Source organism: Aquila chrysaetos, chromosome 14 (genome assembly GCF_900496995.4).
Source record: "Aquila chrysaetos chrysaetos chromosome 14, bAquChr1.4, whole genome shotgun sequence".
NCBI lineage: Eukaryota > Metazoa > Chordata > Aves > Accipitriformes > Accipitridae > Aquila > Aquila chrysaetos.
Window position 1 is genome coordinate 24,926,286 of NC_044017.1, and position 18,342 is coordinate 24,944,627.

Sequence of the window (18,342 nt, forward strand, 5' to 3'; positions counted from 1 at the left end):
GGTGACAGAAATAGCAATTGACTTGCTGTATGGTATTGTATGATTTACTAAAAACTCCTGAGACTTTGAACTGTAACTATACAATTATCGTTTGTTGCCATTCTATATGCAGCCAGAATAATTCCTACCCATTTATATAACATTTTAACCTACTATACTAGTGCCATCCTTCTCTCTTCTAGTGTTTCTCAAATTGTATGAGATTTTGATGTATTATATAAATAAAACACTGCATTCCACTTTAAAGCTCAGTACAAAGCCTTTTACGCAACAGAGAAACTCAGTTAATGGTTTCCCTAATTCAGGAGTAGTCAAATTCAAAAGCTACTGACAATTTATTAAAATAAACTTGCTGTAATATCATTTAAAAAACCCAACAAAACCACCAAAACATATACAAACCATTTGTTTCCCTTAGTTACACTTAGAAAAAGGAACTGATCCTTATAATGGTATGTCTGTGTCTCCACTGAACACACACCAGCCACAAGTAAATGTAACTATGGTACGTAAAACTAGCTGGTATGGAGCTACACCATAACATCTATTGCTTTTTCATTTTCAAAATGAAAATTACAAGATGATCCTTCCCCAACCAGTTTCTTCTTTAGCATCAGAAGTAAATTAATAAGTCTTTTCTGTTGGCTTTCACTATCCAAACATCAGAAGTCAAATAATTTTACATTTTCCTGGCCAGTTTTTTGTAAAATTCTACAAAGCATTCTTCAGGGCCAGCAATTTATCAACTAAAGCCTTATTAATTTAAGATACTAAATTTATAATAAATGATTCAGTAACCCTGAAAAAATGGAAATATACTATTAACATTTTAAATTAGATTTATCTCGTTTTTCCTCTGCTGAAAACTAGAAGTTGTGACAAAAACAGCCAAGCTTCCAACACAGCTGATTTTTAAATGATTCCGCTAAAACAATAAACATCCTGCATTTTGAGCGAAGCAATAAACATTAGATACCAAGTGACAGAAAATTTCTAGATTCTTCACAAAAACATGAAGAAATGGAAAATAGATGGATGGACAAGGAAAGAATTACATACTTAAATCTGAGACCACTAAAAGCAACATAACAGTTAACTTGGAATCAGACATTTCTTTGTACTTCATTGCTTTTCTTCAACTCTGAAAACAAAGCACTCATTTGTTTTCTAAACGACTACATTCCAATTACATTTCCATAAAACTAGGATAATGTAAGCCTGGGGCATGATTATCCCACAGACATTTTGCTAGCTTATCTGTTCCCCTTAAGGGTATTGCACAGGTTATTCATATTTGCAGTCACTCCCTGTGGCACATATTAAAATAAACGTGCAACTCTTCCTGTGAGGTTTGTGCTTCAAACAAACATACTCTCCTGCAAGTTGTTACTATGTTCTCAATACAGAAAAAAGTAATTAATTTCAGAAGTTCCTTAGAAATACATATTTAAGCCATTCACACCACATCCCTTCTATTAGTAAAAGCTTCTTCACATTGAGTAGTATCAATATCGAACTATAAATATTTAAAGGTTTATTTTCAATAATTTCTAAAAGACAAGTAGATACACTGAAGTGAGATCTGCTATATAAATAACACTCAACCAGATGACAGATCGAGTTTTCTCAATTCAGCAAGAAGGCGGCCACAAACTGGAAGTAGCAGCATTTTCAACAAAACACATAAATTTAACAACATGAAATCAGTAACAGTAACCACCATGAGGAGTTATGTGCCATAAGGAGTAATGTTACTATAAGGAGTAATTGTGCCAGTTTTCGGAAAAGAGCAGCAAATTAAGGGTCCCTCTCCATCCCTCCTCCCACATACAACTAACTGTCAGCCCTTTCCTCTCCCCAACATTTTGTTGTTTTTCTTTTTGAATAAATAAAGTATTCATCCAGTTTTTCAGAACATCAAGTTGAATGAAGACCTCTGGAAAGGTCTAGTTTACGCTGGTAATACAGACACAGTCCTAAACATATAGCGAAACAGAATACTTGCATAGACTTGAAAAAAAAAAAAAAAATCAGCATTCAGTTTCTTTGCACTAAGTGCACTCATAAGCAAAACCATACACTTCCATACAGGGGAAAAAAAAGTATTTGCTGTATTGCTGGACTTATTTTAGTATGTAATCAGAAAATTCTGCCAACAAAAATTTCAGAATGGAAATGCTAAGTGATACTGTGAGAAATTATCTAATGCTTTGCTGTTAGGTCACAAAACCATTATCAAAACCTAAACAGGAAAGCAGTGAGTTTTGGTGACATTTTAGGTGAAACAGAATGCTGTGTACACACACCCACCCATGACAAAATTTGGCATACAAATCCTCAAAGTCAAACACACATTGTGTATATCCAGTAAATAAAACATCTACGTTATTTCACCTGTGAATGACCAACTGCACAAAAATTTTTGAAAGTGAAGTGTAGTAAAAGGTATTTAAGGAAATATAAAGAAAAATTTTAAACAAAAAAATATATCCCAACTCCTAATTAAAATAAAACAAAACAAAACAAACTGCTTACAGGTGGTGCAGGCACACAGCAATTTAAGAAAGTCTTAAAAGTGAAACTGCCCATGAAGCAACTCAGAATAGCCCCATAAAAAAAAGATAATTTCTCTCCTTGATATGGAAGGAAGTCCTTTTCCAGGTCGAGAGATCAACCTTTGTTGAGTAGCTCCCACCTTTAACGGGCCTGGAACTCATGGGAGACTCAAGTCTCTCACTGGCGACTCAACTTCTCTCCTCTTCCTGGACAGCAATGACGGAATTCTATGACTTATGATGCAATTTCCAATGGCTGGGCCTCACAACGCCCAGCAGTGAGGACTGTTGACGTAACCTAATGGGTGTCAGACATCGAAAGGAGGCTGATTATGTGCACAGGGAAGAGAAGCGAGACTGGCATGGGTGAAGAAAGAAAGCAAGCAAGAAGAGAAGCCCCACCAAGTCTGCATCCAATATCTTGTAAAATTCTACTTTCAGCCTTAGCACTCAAGAAGGTTCATCATCACTGTCCTAGAGTGAAAAGGTACACTGAGGGAGCTCTGTCAGGAAAGGAACAAAGATTACTGCAACAGCTAAACACCACTGTTTTCATTTTCTCCTATATGCCATGTGACCCACGGTACAAGTCCTATATGAGCAAATACAATGTGGAAAAAGAACAAAAAAGCCCAGATCAGGAAACAGATCAACACAAGGAACAAATTAAAAAAAGGAAACAGGATACTATGACATAACTACACAAACCTTTTCAGCAAAGTATTTCCTATCTACTGAAATGAACCTGCATAAAATAAGCTCCCAAGATTTCCAGTAAGAAGTCAGAAATAACATTTCCAACTAGGTACTACTGGAAATACTTAGTGAATATAGGGTAGTGAAAGAACAAAAACAAAAAGAAAAGACCACCAATAAATGTGCTAGATAAGCATAGGAGAATCTGGAACAATCTTTCTGAGCAATGAAGATATTCCCTGATGTCTTCCTGCATGATAGCATGTCCCAAGTTAGAAGATCCAATGATGTTTTGAAGTTCGGTATGTTGGCCATACACAATAAATGCACAAAACATGGAAAAAAACCCTCTATATAGCCATCACATATTTATTGCTTTCTTGTTAACTAACTCTTGCTCTCATTAGAGAAACAGGCATTCTGCTTTGGCAAAGAGCTCTTCAACATCACACTTAATTTTTAAAAGGAATATGGAATTAATGTCAAAATCTTTGACAGTCTACCACCCCCCCCAGTAAATTAGAATAATTAGTCAAGTTTTATACTTATTAAAAAATGCATCTTAACTAACGTAGCAAATATATTAAATGCTTTGCATATGGCTGAAGCAAATACTACTTCTCTAAAACTTTGAAAAATCTAGATATACCAACCAAGTTCTGAGAAGGCAAGCAAATTTTGTAGGAAAGATGTCAAGACCAAAACATTTCCTCTTCTGTTTATGCTCTCTAAAGGTATTCTGAGAAAATCTGATTAATTGCTGCTATTCTTTGACAACATGAACAATTATGTCTAGCTCAGACATCCACATGCGCTCATTTAATAGTAGTCTATAATTGTCTCTCTTGGGACATGAAACCTGCAAATGACATTATTAATATGAAGAAAATAAACCATGAGTAGAGTCCTTGTCATTGTTACAAACCTTACAAAATTTACTCTACAAAAATAAGCCAACAGAAGCAGAAAAACACTTCTCAAAAAAAAAAAAAAAAAAAACCAACAAAAAAAACCAAACCCAAAACCAAACCACAACCCACCCCCCCACCCCCCAAAAAAACTCAAACAAACAAAACCAAAAGGAGTAATTTCATGTGCTTTAACATTTAGGAAGAAAAAACAAATCACCTTTCTGCAAAAAATTGCCTTCACAGTCAACTTTTTTTTTTTAGCTCTTACATTATAGAAGATTTCTTGTTTACAGATACTATTACTGATAACACTTGCAAGTCAAACAAGGAAAATAAACCCAAGCATTCCAGACATTAACCATCCCTGTACAAAGAAACTTCAGTGCATTAAACAATGTGTCTATTCAACAGGCGCTGTATACATAAGAAGGAGTAAGATCGGGAATCATAAACACATACCCCACTACAAATTAGGTTTGTCATAGCTTTTCTTCTGCAATACCAAGCCAACAGTATCGTGTCTCTCTCCCCTAGAAAGCAACCAGTCAGGAATACTACACCTATTACTCCAGTTTCCTCTTTAATTAAAATCCTTTGAATTAATCTATTAAATATGGACAAACTCACAACACTGAAATGTGAAGGAGACAGGGAAATCAGAAGAGAAATGGTGATGGCAGGAATAGTCCAGACATTTTTACACATCAAACTTCTTTTACATACGCAACATGTTCAACCTCAACACACGCAATACAGAGAAATCAGAACATAAAATCCTTCAGAAGTCTCAGAACAAGAATCTGAAGAACTTTCATCACATGACAGCAGGATCAAACACAATACTTAAAACAGGTTAAGCTATGCTACCACAAAACAAAATTGCAAGTCACTTTAAAGGAAGGTGTTTAAGTGAGGAACAGTCCCTCTCAAAATAAACAACCTAAGAAGCCCATATGCAGTCTCCAAATAATGAATCATCATCATATGCAATTATATTTAATAACAAGGGGGTGGGGGGAGGGAGAAGAACAGTGTAATGCTCCAAGTATCCTGCTTTAACTGTCACCACTTTTTTCAATAACTACAAATGCCAAGAAGAATGTGTCCCTACTCTGATTTGTACAGCTGGCAATAATTTGCAACGATATTTCAAAGTCTGATGAATATGAAATGCTCAAGCAGAAGACTCAAACATATTTTGCAATGCCTAATGATACAGACAGAAAATTGAAAGCCATTATCTTATGCCCGCTTAGTATAAATTACCTCCTCTCGACTGAAATTTGACTGCTTTTAGTTTATTAAAAAGTAAAATGCAGTTCCTTAACCACCTTTAAATGTCAGTTATTACATTTCAGCTAAGGGCCAGTAACTTTCAGAGGAATAGTTAAGCTGTGATCATCTGTCTGTATTCCAACATGGATACACCAAGCTAAAGTCTGAAAAACTATGTAGTTTCTCAGAGGACAGAGCTGCTAAAGAAAAATACTTACTAGTAGTTTATCAGGATAAATGCTTTGCACAACACTTGTCTCTAAATACTGCCTCTTAAAAGAAGGCTGGGGAAATAAAGTACATAAAGAATTATCCTGACAGAACCTGAAGGTTAATTCTGGGTAAAGGCATGTATGACAACGCTCTGCAAAAGATGTGATGGCATTTAAGGCAACATTTCCAGTAAGTAAAAAAAGTCTCTGATAAGAAAATTTAAAAAAAGTTTAGGATAGACTAAGAAAAGTAATTTTTCAGCCTGGCAGGACAGAGGCAACTGAAAGCACCACATATTGGTGAGATGGAAAATGAGGCACATCCCAACAAAATAACTGCCTAAATCTGAAGTGTTTTAATGAAGCAGAAAGACAGCCTTTTGTGGAAACTAAATCCACACTAGTAACTTTTTAGATTAAAATTAATTAAATATGCACCACCACTCAGGAAGAAGGGTAGTCCAAAAAACTCTGCCTTCATTTAATACATTTAGTCAATAAGTAATTATGAACTGTAAAATTATTCTACAGATTCTCCTAACAGTACGCAAGTCAAAGAACTAAAGCCATCAAATTCTTGTCTGATGCAACTATTTAGGGACATTTTTTCTACAGCAATCTTAGAACTGGTAGTAGGCTGTACAATTATCTTTTAACAGCCTTGTTTTTAGTATAGTCAATGAGGACAGAAGCTAGATAAGCGATCCAGCCAAGACACATTTATCTACTGCACCTACTTAACTATTCAATGGGAAAGACTTCCTGCTTGACGCACAACACAAAAAGATCACAGTGTGATGCCAAGGCTGTCCAAGCCAAAGAGCTATAAAGAAATGGCACCCAATTCTTCATGTAAGTATTTGCCTGCTGTAAATCAAGACACTGGAATGAGTTCAAACCCTCGATAAAACAGATAGGCAAAAGTTTTCTCCAGCTTAAAGAGGCAGCTGTAAGCCTTTACCATTTAGTGGTTTTCAGTGATGCTCTTTACATTGCTGGAGAGAGGTTCGAACACCTTCAGAAAACTCACAGGAGTTTACTTCTTTACTTACCTGAAACAGGGGAAGCCCTGAATTACAGTTTGATTTAATATAATTCAACAGCTGTAGAAGCTCTTAGAGCTCTGTGAGGTACAAGACACAACGTTACCAAATCTGAGCTCTCAAATGCCTGCTGGCATGAATTAACTGTAATCCAAGACCCTTTGCTATTTTCTTTCCTCAACTCATTCTTTACTGAAGGAATGACTTGAGGAAAGCTGCAAAGTGCATTTTCAGTCTCCACGGAACAAAACAAGTTATACAAGAACTAGGATTATACATACCTTAATAATAATTTTTGCCTTCTTACCTCTTTAGGCAGAAATACAGTGCAAGATTCAGGAACTGGAAACTACGCTAAACTACAGACTTCACTTCATACTAGTATTTTTAAGTGAATTACTGTAAGCAAAGAGTTCATATGAATTCCAGCTTGTTTTGAGAGCAATCAGAATAAGGCCATAACATATACAGGTGGGAAGACTACAATCTTTATTTCTTTCATATAATAAAAAAAAAAGCAAAAGAAGAAGGGCAATCGTAGTATAAATGGTGGAACAAGGCCTGTCACATGACCATGGAAATGCAGAATGGAAAAGGGAAAGCCAGTACTAGGCTTTGGGGAAAAATGTCACAAGGTAAGCACTTAGGCTACACATTTTCATAATTTATTAAGGAAAAAAAATCCTGCAAGTTAGAGAATAAAATTAAGACTTGAAGTTTAAAGTATTATCTTGCCTTTATTTAATTTTTTTTTTCCACAGAACAAACTATTAAGTGAGTCAGGAAGGCCCTTAACGTTCCATGCTTTTCAGTTACTAGTGTAATCTTATATATTTTACAAGAAAAACAAGCAGTTCTTATTTCTACAATGGCTTTTCAGTGAATTTTTTCACTGGGATTATAATATTTTCATTAAGTGACCCCTGCTACATTGAGGGAAATAGAAGGATACAGTGTTGTAGTGTTACATACAAGTACTTAGAAGAACTCTAAAACAGTGGAATCCAAAAGTAATTTTATTATTAAAAATATCTATGAATTGCATACCTAAGACATATTTTGCAAGCACTAAGGAAAAAAAACCCAAACAGTTTTAGTGTTCTTACTTATATTTATATGGGTATTGTATGTGATTATTGAAAAAAAAAATTCCCCACTAGGTTTTTGATTTATCTTATGTAAAACACAGCTTTATCTTCTACAGTTCTAGCCATCAGAAAGATAAATAGCAGCATGTTACGTGTCAGAGGGACTTAAAACTTACAAGGACTCAGGGCAAACTGGGTGATGGACAGTATACAATCAATTATCAAGGAGTCTTAAGATCATCTAGTAACACTTTTTCCATTAAAGTGGAAAGCACAATGTATCCTGAGAATATCAGGCAGGTTTGATCTACAGTCAAGGAAAAAAAAAAAAAAAAAAAAAAAAAAAATCAAACAACAACAACAAAACCCAAACAAAAACCACCAAACCCACAAAACTTGTACTAATGCAGTACAGTTCAGTATTAGACAGCAAGAATAGAGAACAGAATGTTAACTAGCAGGGGGTGACACAAAATTTATTTTAAACCTACTAACAACGTAAAGAATTTCCATTAATTTACTATTTTTGATAATTATGAAGGTTGCAAAAGTAGACCAGAACCTCAGGTGCTTAAGCAATAGGTCATGTCATCAAAATAAGGTCACTGTGATATTTTGGCTGTTTTTTCAAGTCACTAGTTGAGCAACTTTTTGCCTTTTTTTTTTCCTTCCTCCCAGTAGTATACTTTCACCAGTTTATATTTGTTGGGGAAAAAAATTTGAATTCAGCACATGAGTACCAAAAAGTGTGCTGGAGAAAACGGTAAAGAATAATTGATTCTAACATATAGACTAAGTTTATGCCTTTAATTCAATTCACTAAATCTTTTCTAAATACCAACAACTCTTCCAAAAACGAGTCTGAAAAACTGGCAATATTAGGACATCAGAACTCACGTACAGTATATTTCTACATTAGTAACAAGTCTTGGAGTACAGACGGCTAAGAAAGACTTAGCTATCTGGAAATTACCTGGAAAGACTGAAATAGAACTCAGCATAACAATTCTAATAAAACAAGTTCATTCTTCCTGATAATATTGATCAGTGAAAGAAAAGTAATTATTGAAGTCAGTTTAAAATGTTTTGTTCTCTTTTAAAAAGGAAGTATCACAAAGTTACTTAAATCTTATGACAAAGAATTAAGTATTAAGCGGCATGAGAAATTCATTTTGCATTTGCGTGTGCTTTCTAGATTGATATATTAATATGAACACTGAGACAAAGAAAAGTGACCAACAGTGTTCAGCTTAAAAGACAAACCTGAGTATCAGAGCATGACTCCAATGGGTGATTAAGAACTGCAAATGCATAATAAGGACTAGAGTTAGCATCCAAACACAAAAAAGTGAAAAGCAAGGTCCTAATCAACTTTCTGCAAAAATCCTATAGGTACAAGGACTTTTTAGAAACAACACAGTAAAACCTTGGAAAGAAACCATAAAAATTTTGTTTACTGTGAAGATGTTGGTTGGCATTTATCTTATATAACTATAATGATCTAAATTTAGTTGTTTAAGTTTACGCCATTCACCTAGGCTCCCTTGAGAGAAAAAAGAACCTTGAGAAAGGTATCTTTCATTCCTGAATGGACTGGAAATCCTTGGAAAATCCTTATTTCTCCCCAGTAACAACTGAGGAAGCCTCAATGACTAGATCAGGATGCAGCATGACGTTAGGACTATGCTACTTCAGTGGCAGAATTGCCTCTCCATCCATTGTCGCACCATCTTGTGTCAGCATTAACAAACTAACTCTGAAATAAAACAAACCAACCTGGGGGGAACAAAAAAGTGGTCTATCTCATTCGACTCATCCTGTGGCTACGTGACTGATGATCCAACGTGGGAGGAGAGGGAGGAGGAAGAACATGTGGTCAGAGATAGGCAGAAGAGGCAGGAAGAATAACCACTGCTTCAGGTTGGCACCTCACTACTAGATCAACTCAGTCTTAACACCAGGCCAAGTTCTTAGACTGCGAGAGCTAACTTTCAGAGGGTTAAAGTAAAATAAAAGCCACTCCTCAAGATTGTAATCAAAAGCACAAAGGATGATAATTAACCCAGAAAAAGGGTCAAAATAAGTACAATCATACAGTAAGAAACTAGCACCTTACAGTTCAGTTAATGGGATATAAAGAAGGAAAAAAAAGGGGGGGGGAAGGGGGGGATAAATTTTCCCAGAAACAGCAGTGCATCAGCTGAGAAGAGCTTCAGATATCTTTTTAAGTACGAAAAGGATATCTCAGAGGCCGTAAGGGCATCTGAGATCTACAGGCAACACCACAAGTTAAAAGACCACTGGCAGGAAACAATACTTGACTGTTCAGCCTCTGCAACAGTAGTAACATGGCTGTATGACCCACAGTTAAGAAATTAAAATAAGCACAGTCAACTCATCATTAAGGAATCAATATACAAATACAAATACTTTTTGTGCAGCTTTTTCTAGTAAGAGTAAACAGGAAAGAATTGTGCACTCCTGATTTTTTTTTTTAAATCAAAATGTACCTCTATTTCCATGACATTAACAAATAAAGCCTTTTGAAATTTCCAACTTCCATAAGGCTAATACGTTCTAAACCTCATAAAACAGATTTCGAGGCATACACCTCCACCACAATATTTGGCAAAGAAGAAATCATTGAAACAAGAATAAAATCACGATACAAAATAAAGTGATACAGATATCTATTTTTAGCCATACATACACACGTAGTAAAAACCTTCAGAATATATATTTTAAAAGACTGTTTCCTAACCTTTACAGAACAACATACAACGTACAGAAAACTGTGTTTAATAGAGTAAGCAACAACTCTTAGAGAGAAAATATGCATAAAACTGTTTGGCTGACAGGTCAATTATTTTCAAACAATACAATTGAAATTTATTATACAGGAAGAATACCATATGATAATACACTTTTATGAAGTTTCATATAGACAACTAAAAGTTGAGATTTTGTTCATGTATTCACTTAACTATTTTTCTACACATGCAGTTAGCACTCTTTGCATGAGTAGGCATTAGTTTCTGAAGGGTTACATATTTTGTACAGACTATGTAGTTTGTATTTTTTAATACAATTTGTTATCACATACCCATGTGTCTGCATGAACAGGCCTGATGTTGCTGAGAAGTACCTCTTCATAATTTCCATAATCACAGAATTTAACAACTGCAGTTGTCCCAGAAGAATGGAGAGCTTCAATTTCTGCCCGGTAGAACTTAAAAGAGAAATTTTCAAAGGTCATAAAATACTACCTGAAATATCACAAACAGTTTAACAACTACCTTTTCATATATATGTGTGTGTGTATATATGTATATATATATATTTTTAGTCTTAGTCAGTATTATTTTTTGAATAAGATTTGTAGCAGCTATTAAACCGAATATATTAACCTTCAACATGGTAGACTGCAAGGACATGGTAGAATGTATTTAGAATACTCATTAAGAAAATATGCAGCTTATGGAATTAGACTGAACATTTAAAAGACTTGTTTTCATTTCTCTGAAAGCAGAACAAATTCATCACTAACACAAATGCTGTTGTATACAAAGAAGTGTAACTGTAAGACTTCTTAAAATACATGTATCCATGCCCATAAGCCACATATGCTGTACATACTAATATATACCTATTTTAATACATAATATGATAGAAATACGATAAAACTGTCCCTTCAGAAAGTCCTTCTTCTAAACACAGAACTTGATTTTTTGACATTTATGCAAACACAGATCAGCTTTCTTCAAGATATTCAATCACTTTTATCTTACTGAACACAAAGAAATCACTGCCTCCTAACATGGTTAAGCTCAGTATGTATTTTATCAATGCATTCCAAAATTGTCCTCGATGTGAGCGGCAGCATTTATTGTAAGTACCTAAAAAACCAATAACCCTCAAAAAACCCCCTTCTAATGTGATGAATACTTTTGAGGTAACAGTCTGGGATTACCTCCTACCTACTTATTTTGCAAGTTTCATGCTTTCCAGAATTACGAAAACTCATCTCCCAGTAATGCAAATATGCTTCTCAAAATAAGAGACAATTCCATAATATGCCATTATATTTCACTAATCCGTCCACCCAAGCTACACACTCCTATTTCAGAGAGTCAACTCACTATAAGTTGCCACTACCAAAAATTTTGCATGCCTTACCATGTTTTAGTCATACAAACAAAAGAGAGAAAAATAAAGTCATGCTGCTGAGCTAACACTATCTACTTCCTGTAAAAAAAGACAAAAAAAGGAAAAAAACTTAAAAAAATAACAAAAAATAAACAACAACAACAACAAAAAGACAGAAAATGGTGGGAATAAAACCTATTCAAAGAACAATAATATCTAAGGTAGTTCTCAGACTATCAGAAAGGGTCAAAACCTGAAGAAACTACCCAAGAAGAGTGACAGAAAACTCCTGAACAGGTAATAAAAAATTCAAAGAAAATAATCAAAAACTTTTTTAGCAAAGGAGAAGATGAAAGGAAAGTGACTTGCTGCAAGAGAAATCTTATTAATAGGAAAAACAGCTGAAGAGGAAGTATTTAAACTTTAAAAATCAGTAAAACAAAAACCATCATGCAGCATAACTTATTTGTTGCACAAATTCTTCAGCTAATAGTCTACTAGTGATAATAAAAAATAAGCCTTTTGCTGTTTCCTTTCTGTAATGATTGAAAAACTCCCTCTTTTATTTCAAACAGCCCCATTCCTGCAGACTCTGATCTTCCCTTGCGCTAGTAAAGGTTGCATGCTGACTTATTCTAGAAAAAGGCATTACACGTCTACCATTACAGAGTATTCTAGATAGCACAGCATCCTGTTTCTTGTTCCTTGGAAAAGAATACGGGCACCTAGCTCCATATTCGTCCTTTCAAATTATCAGCACTTAAGTCAAATGCTTCAGTTAGGAGCTTAGTCATCGTAAATTCCACCTAAATGAGAGAAACAATCACCTTCAAGATGACTTAATTTAAGCACTTAAAGTTTCATGCAATGAATATAAGAGACATCTCATAAATAATAAAAAAAATAGAACAAGAAGCTAGCCAAGAAGCACACTACGCACCTATGAACAAAGCCTGTGTCTCTGCGCTAGCGGGCTATATCTCCCACATGTACGTAAGAAAACAATAAAGGTACAATTTGAGGTACTTCTCATTTGACAAAGGCATACCTTGTTGTCTTCCCAATAAAGAGCAAAACATTCATCCCCTGGTCTCCAACTTTTTCCATATTCCATGTGAATCGATGGTTCTAATATTTTCTCTGGTTTGATGGGCCCAGATCTCCTTTTGGGACCGGTGTTGTAATACAACATTTTATCATCAAAACACGGGATCGTAGTGGGTCCTGATGATTTGATAGGTCCTACTCGTCTTCCTTTCTGATGATGCTCAGTATCTCCATTTGGTACAGCATTAAAATTATCAGTTCTACCAGGATTTTGGTAATCATTGTTAACACCAAAATGTTGCTCACTTTTTACCATAAAGGCTTCACTACTTATTGTTCGTGCCTTCCTATCACAAAAATTTTCAGAATTATGTATTTGGTTTTCCCTTTTCCCACGTTTCTGGTTATTGTTGTCTGTAGTATCTTGAACAGCAGAGTTCTCCTTGAATTCTGTAAAAGACACCCCTTTTCCTACTCTGTTTTGCATATTGTTATCCCTTTTTTTGAAAGTAATATCACTCTGGTGAGTGGCTATGGAATAACCTAAATCCTTTGGCCTATCATTTCTAGGATAATGTCTGTCACTTTTATTTTTTTCATCTGTCCAATGTTCTAAAGAGTTGTGCCTTTCAGGACCTCTGTTTCTTGGTAGGCCACCACTTTCCAAAGCCTGCCTTGAATTCTGAATATCCCTTTGAAAACGAGGGGGTTTCTCATTCCTTGGTTGTCTCATGTCATTGCGAGAAATGTGTCTTGAATGATTCTCTTTGATGCCATTCTGTTCTGTATTCATAACTTTGTGCTGTACTTGATGTGGTGGCTGAAATTGCAATTTTGGTTCTACAAAGAAAAAAATTATTTCAATTATTAACATATCCACACAAATGTATTTTAGAAATAGTGTTTCAGACCCTAACTGGTAAAGCAACAGTATCATTTAGAAAAGTATGCAGTATTTACCTTTGTGATACAGAAATTAAATGGTACACAGAAAATTTAGCAGAGACATTTGAATGGTAATTCCTAGTTATTGGAAAACATACACTACTCTGGGCTGTACTTAGAACTGAACCACCTACCAGTATGAGAAAAGGTGGGCATAATTTCCAGGAGGTTACTCAATTCTCCCTATGGACATCAGTAACTCACTTGAATAACAGCCATTTAAGACAGAAAAATAGAATTCCAACATGGAGAAAGGAAGAGGGAGGAAAATGAGGAGAAAAAAGCAATACTTTTAAACTGAATTGAAACTTTCTGTAAAAATAGTTAACAGCTATTCAGCATAAAAGACAAAGGCAAGAAATAGAAGTGATAAAATGAACACAGCTGACAAACCGTAGATAACAGGAATAGTAACAAAGCAGACAACTCTGGAGACCCTGATCAATGAGCCGTAACAGGAACTGCTCAAGCATTACCTGTAAGAGATTTAACCAGAACTAACTGATGAGAAGAAAAACAAGATGATCATGGATCTCATGAGGAAGAGCAAACTTGCTAAGGGATGCTCCGCAGAAGGGGAATTGTGGGGATCTGTGAAACTTTTTATGGAATTATATTTTTTAGGCAAAAATTGAATTTTTGATGGGATGTTTACATGAAGAACCAAAGGAGAGGAAAGATCAAGATTAATCCAGGAGGAATAAGCATAAGAAAATAAAGAAGGAATGAGATTAAACAGGACAGTTGCAAGTAAGCAGGCTGCTGGTCAATACACTTGCTAGGCCAAATCCTGCAAGTGATCACTGTAGCCTGTCTCACCTCTGTATCAAATTCATTTCTAAAAATCTTCTGTGTGATTAAGTTCTCTATTCTGTGCATGAGGGGAAATGTTTTTAAACCTGCTGGCGAACTTGAGACAGGATAAGCTGGTAAGTGAGACAAGAAAGACCTGGCAGCTGAATACCAGAGAGACCACAGGTCTGAAGGCCACCTACCAGGGAGACCGCAGGTCTGGGCTCAGATACTGGACAGACCTACGTAAGTACGCTCGTGCAACCCTCCTGCGAACTTCAGGTTGTACTAGCCAGCAAGTTGGACAAGAGGCGTCTGAGGTGGTACCAGAGGTCAAGGGTCTAGGGGCCAGGAGAGACCCGTGTGAGCGCGTGCATGTGGGTGGCTGGGTATGAGGGCTGCTAACAGACTTTGAACCTGATCGAAAGGGAAAGCACAAACCCATTAGAGTGATTCATGTTTATATGAGCAATTTTGTGCCCGCAAAGGTGTCATTCGCTTGCCCGCGTCCATCCATGGCGGTTGGCCACAGATGTATTGTGTGCATAGTCCGGTGTGCGTGCACGGGCCTGGTGGGACTACGCACTCAGGCTCTGTGCTGCCTGGCCCTGAACACGCTCCTGTGGGAAGGAAAAACTAAGAACTCCAGTTTACATGTTACCACTAGAAACAATGAATGCTGACACCTGACAACAAATGTATCAATTTTCATAATTACTTGTCACATGGTGAGAGTTAAAATTAAAATGTAAATTTTAGATTTAAAAAAAAAAACAAACAAACTTCCTTGCATCATATTATTATTAATAGGTCACAGAATCTTTATCAATTTAATTGACTAAATTGGCTAATAAGAAACTAGTTTTATTTTTACATACACTTGATTTACCCTAACTTTTAGAAGTCAAAAAGGTTTGAGTAAAATAACCTAGTGGTTTGGGGTTTTTTTTTAGTGACATGAGCATACATGAGGCTTAGCTTGATTGTAATCTTGATAAAAAACACATTTTACTGCAAAATTTATTACTTTGAAACCAATGTTTTTAATGCATGAATATGTAAATACACACTACTCAGAAAGAACCAAGAGTTTCATAAATACTCATTTTCTTTTCAAATCTTGTAACACAATTTTTTTTTTTTTTCCAGATGAAATCCTTCAAGTCTAAAAGTACCTCTTTATCTCTCCTTTACAAATGGAACATGAAAATACTGGCTGTCTTTGGTTTATGTCTGTAACTTTTCTGTAAGCATCTTCATTATACTTTCCCACTTCTGTATAATACATACCAATCTTCTAGATTTCCTGTTGTCTAGAAAGGTTTATCTTCCTAATTAATTAACAGTCTTCCTTCATGACATTCTTAATTTATACCTCATCTCCTCTGGTAGTAAAATCCTTGGGCTTCCACTCTTCCTATGCCCAACCTAAACTCTCATGTCTATCCCTAATGTTAACTACACATGAAATGACTGAACTGTTTGATGACCTCTGAATGTTTACTGCCTTGTATACACCATTAAAGAAAAATGTGTATAAAATTCTAAAATACTTCATTATAAATCATCTTATTTAATATTCTGTAACATGAAATTCATTAAACAAAGTCACTTGCACAGGGGAAAGTTGTTCCAATGGTAAAAGTAAAAATGGGCTAAAGACTAGATTGGGCATGCTAATATTTTGCTAGTTGGCAGGATTTTAGGATTGACTTAGAATTTAAATGGTTCCTCTTGAGGGCTGTCCTTTGACCTTTTTCTAAATGGAGAAATGTTTTTTGGGCTGAAATGGGTAGTCACCTCAGGCAGCATCTAGTACATACAAGGACTCTGTACAACTGCAAGACTTATCCCCAAAGCATGCAGAGCAGTTATAATAATTTAGTTATAGCCTTGAGGGAAAACTGAAACATATACATATTATTCTATAATTGGAAAAGGTTCACTGAAATTTCTATTCGATTTCATACCATGTAATAAGTAATTTTACCTACTGTCTAGGCACCTTAATGAAAATAACTAGTTTTACTGGACACCAAAAAATCTGCATATACTAGATCTCCAAGCAACCTACTTCCATCGCACAGCTGCAGAGATCTTCTCATTCTACCCTTCTTCCACCTCTTTGACCTGCTTTCCAATAAAAAGTTACAAGCATTCTCATGTGAGACAATATTTTCTGTCTTTAGAAAGGCAATATTAATCTTGAAAATCTAGAAAGAAATAATTCAAAACTCAAATGCTGTTCGTTTACTTAACAAGAATTACCTGTAAAATAGGACTTTAGAGTTATAACCCGCTATTCCATGAATATTTAAACCAGAGTAACTGCTAAGAAAAAATAGCAACACATTTAAACATTGGCATGAATAGCTCCACCCAGAACTAAGTTGTTAGGAAGAACTCCTATTTTCTCCTTTCTTCACGCAACAGAAATTTTAGCAGTATGTTAATAGAAAAGGCCATCTGCTGCAGATCTACTTAACAACAACAAATTTCTAATCTATCAGTTGCAAAAGTAGGACTATTGGATGATCAAATAATTTCTACCCAACATAATGTGATCATGATACGAAAGCAACAGGCTGACTTTAAAGTGTGTTGGAACTTTCAGTTACAGAATTTTTTTTAAATATTATGGGAAAATTTAAATAATACTGTGTTAGCATAGAAAGAGACCAGAGAATTTCAAAACAGTGAACATAAACATCTTGTTTGTAGGTCTATTTACTGTGACATGCAAAAGCTGCTCACACAACACCTGACATTTTTCTACTCTAACCTTAAGATATGCAAAACCTAGTTAACTGATGTATTCTACAAAGATGCAGTTATTGTGCTAAAAGCTTCCCAGGGGACCACATCATATGCAACAGCCTTGAACGAGCAGGACACGTTAACTGATTGTTTAACGTTCAAGCACAACCCATTGACAAACAGAAACTGCCAAATGACAGTAAATGTTTCTTTGTAAACAGTCATCAATGAAAAATGCCTAGAGATGAGAATATTACAGGTTCTTCATGAATTTGTGCTGTCTGGCCTGATCACCAAAAAACTGAAGGGAATCTAAAGCTTCTTCTATAGAAAAAGTTAAGCAATGAGGTATGTTATTCACAGATTGTCTATTGCAGCTGCTGTTCCTTGCTTCTACTTCTTCTTGCCCCACCTCCAACAAAGTATTAGCTGATGTTCCCGGAAAAGTAACAGTTCCTATGGGGCAGTAACAAACAAATATTAATTTGGCATTTGACAAGAAGATTTGGTACACTACTCTCAAACAGCCAGATGCATCAGCCCAGTCATCATCATTGTAATCGGACATTTGGGAATGTGGCCTGGAAAAAAAATCTATTTCAAAATTAATGACAAGGCTCTTGTCATCTATTGGGTAGTTTTAAGATGACGAATAGTGTTTCTCAGTTGGAAACCGTCACTCAGTTTTTTTACTCATTTTAGCTTTTGTATGTGATGACCCAAGAAGACCGTACAGAACCAAACACATTCCCTTGCTTACCAGAAACCAGCAGGACCTGCTGCAGTTGGAAATCCCAGCCAACACAGTTTAAAAAGCACTGCCCCATGCACAATGGAATTTAAGTTGTAGTTTGTGGATTTTATCATGTTTAATA

General features: G+C 35.5%; 1 protein-coding gene across 3 annotated transcripts in view; it reads right to left on the bottom strand.

The window, feature by feature from the left end:
• The window catches only part of TDRD3 (tudor domain containing 3), a 110,767-nt gene that overhangs the window by 14,307 nt on the left and 78,118 nt on the right, over positions 1-18,342 (bottom strand). For all 3 annotated transcript variants that reach the window (XM_030036464.2, XM_030036465.2, XM_041128676.1), the window contains 2 exons: positions 12,975-13,813; positions 10,884-11,009 (listed from right to left, as the gene is read on the bottom strand). In XM_030036464.2, coding sequence (XP_029892324.1) covers positions 10,884-11,009; positions 12,975-13,813 — 965 coding nt within the window. The remainder of the gene's footprint in view (positions 1-10,883; positions 11,010-12,974; positions 13,814-18,342) is intronic.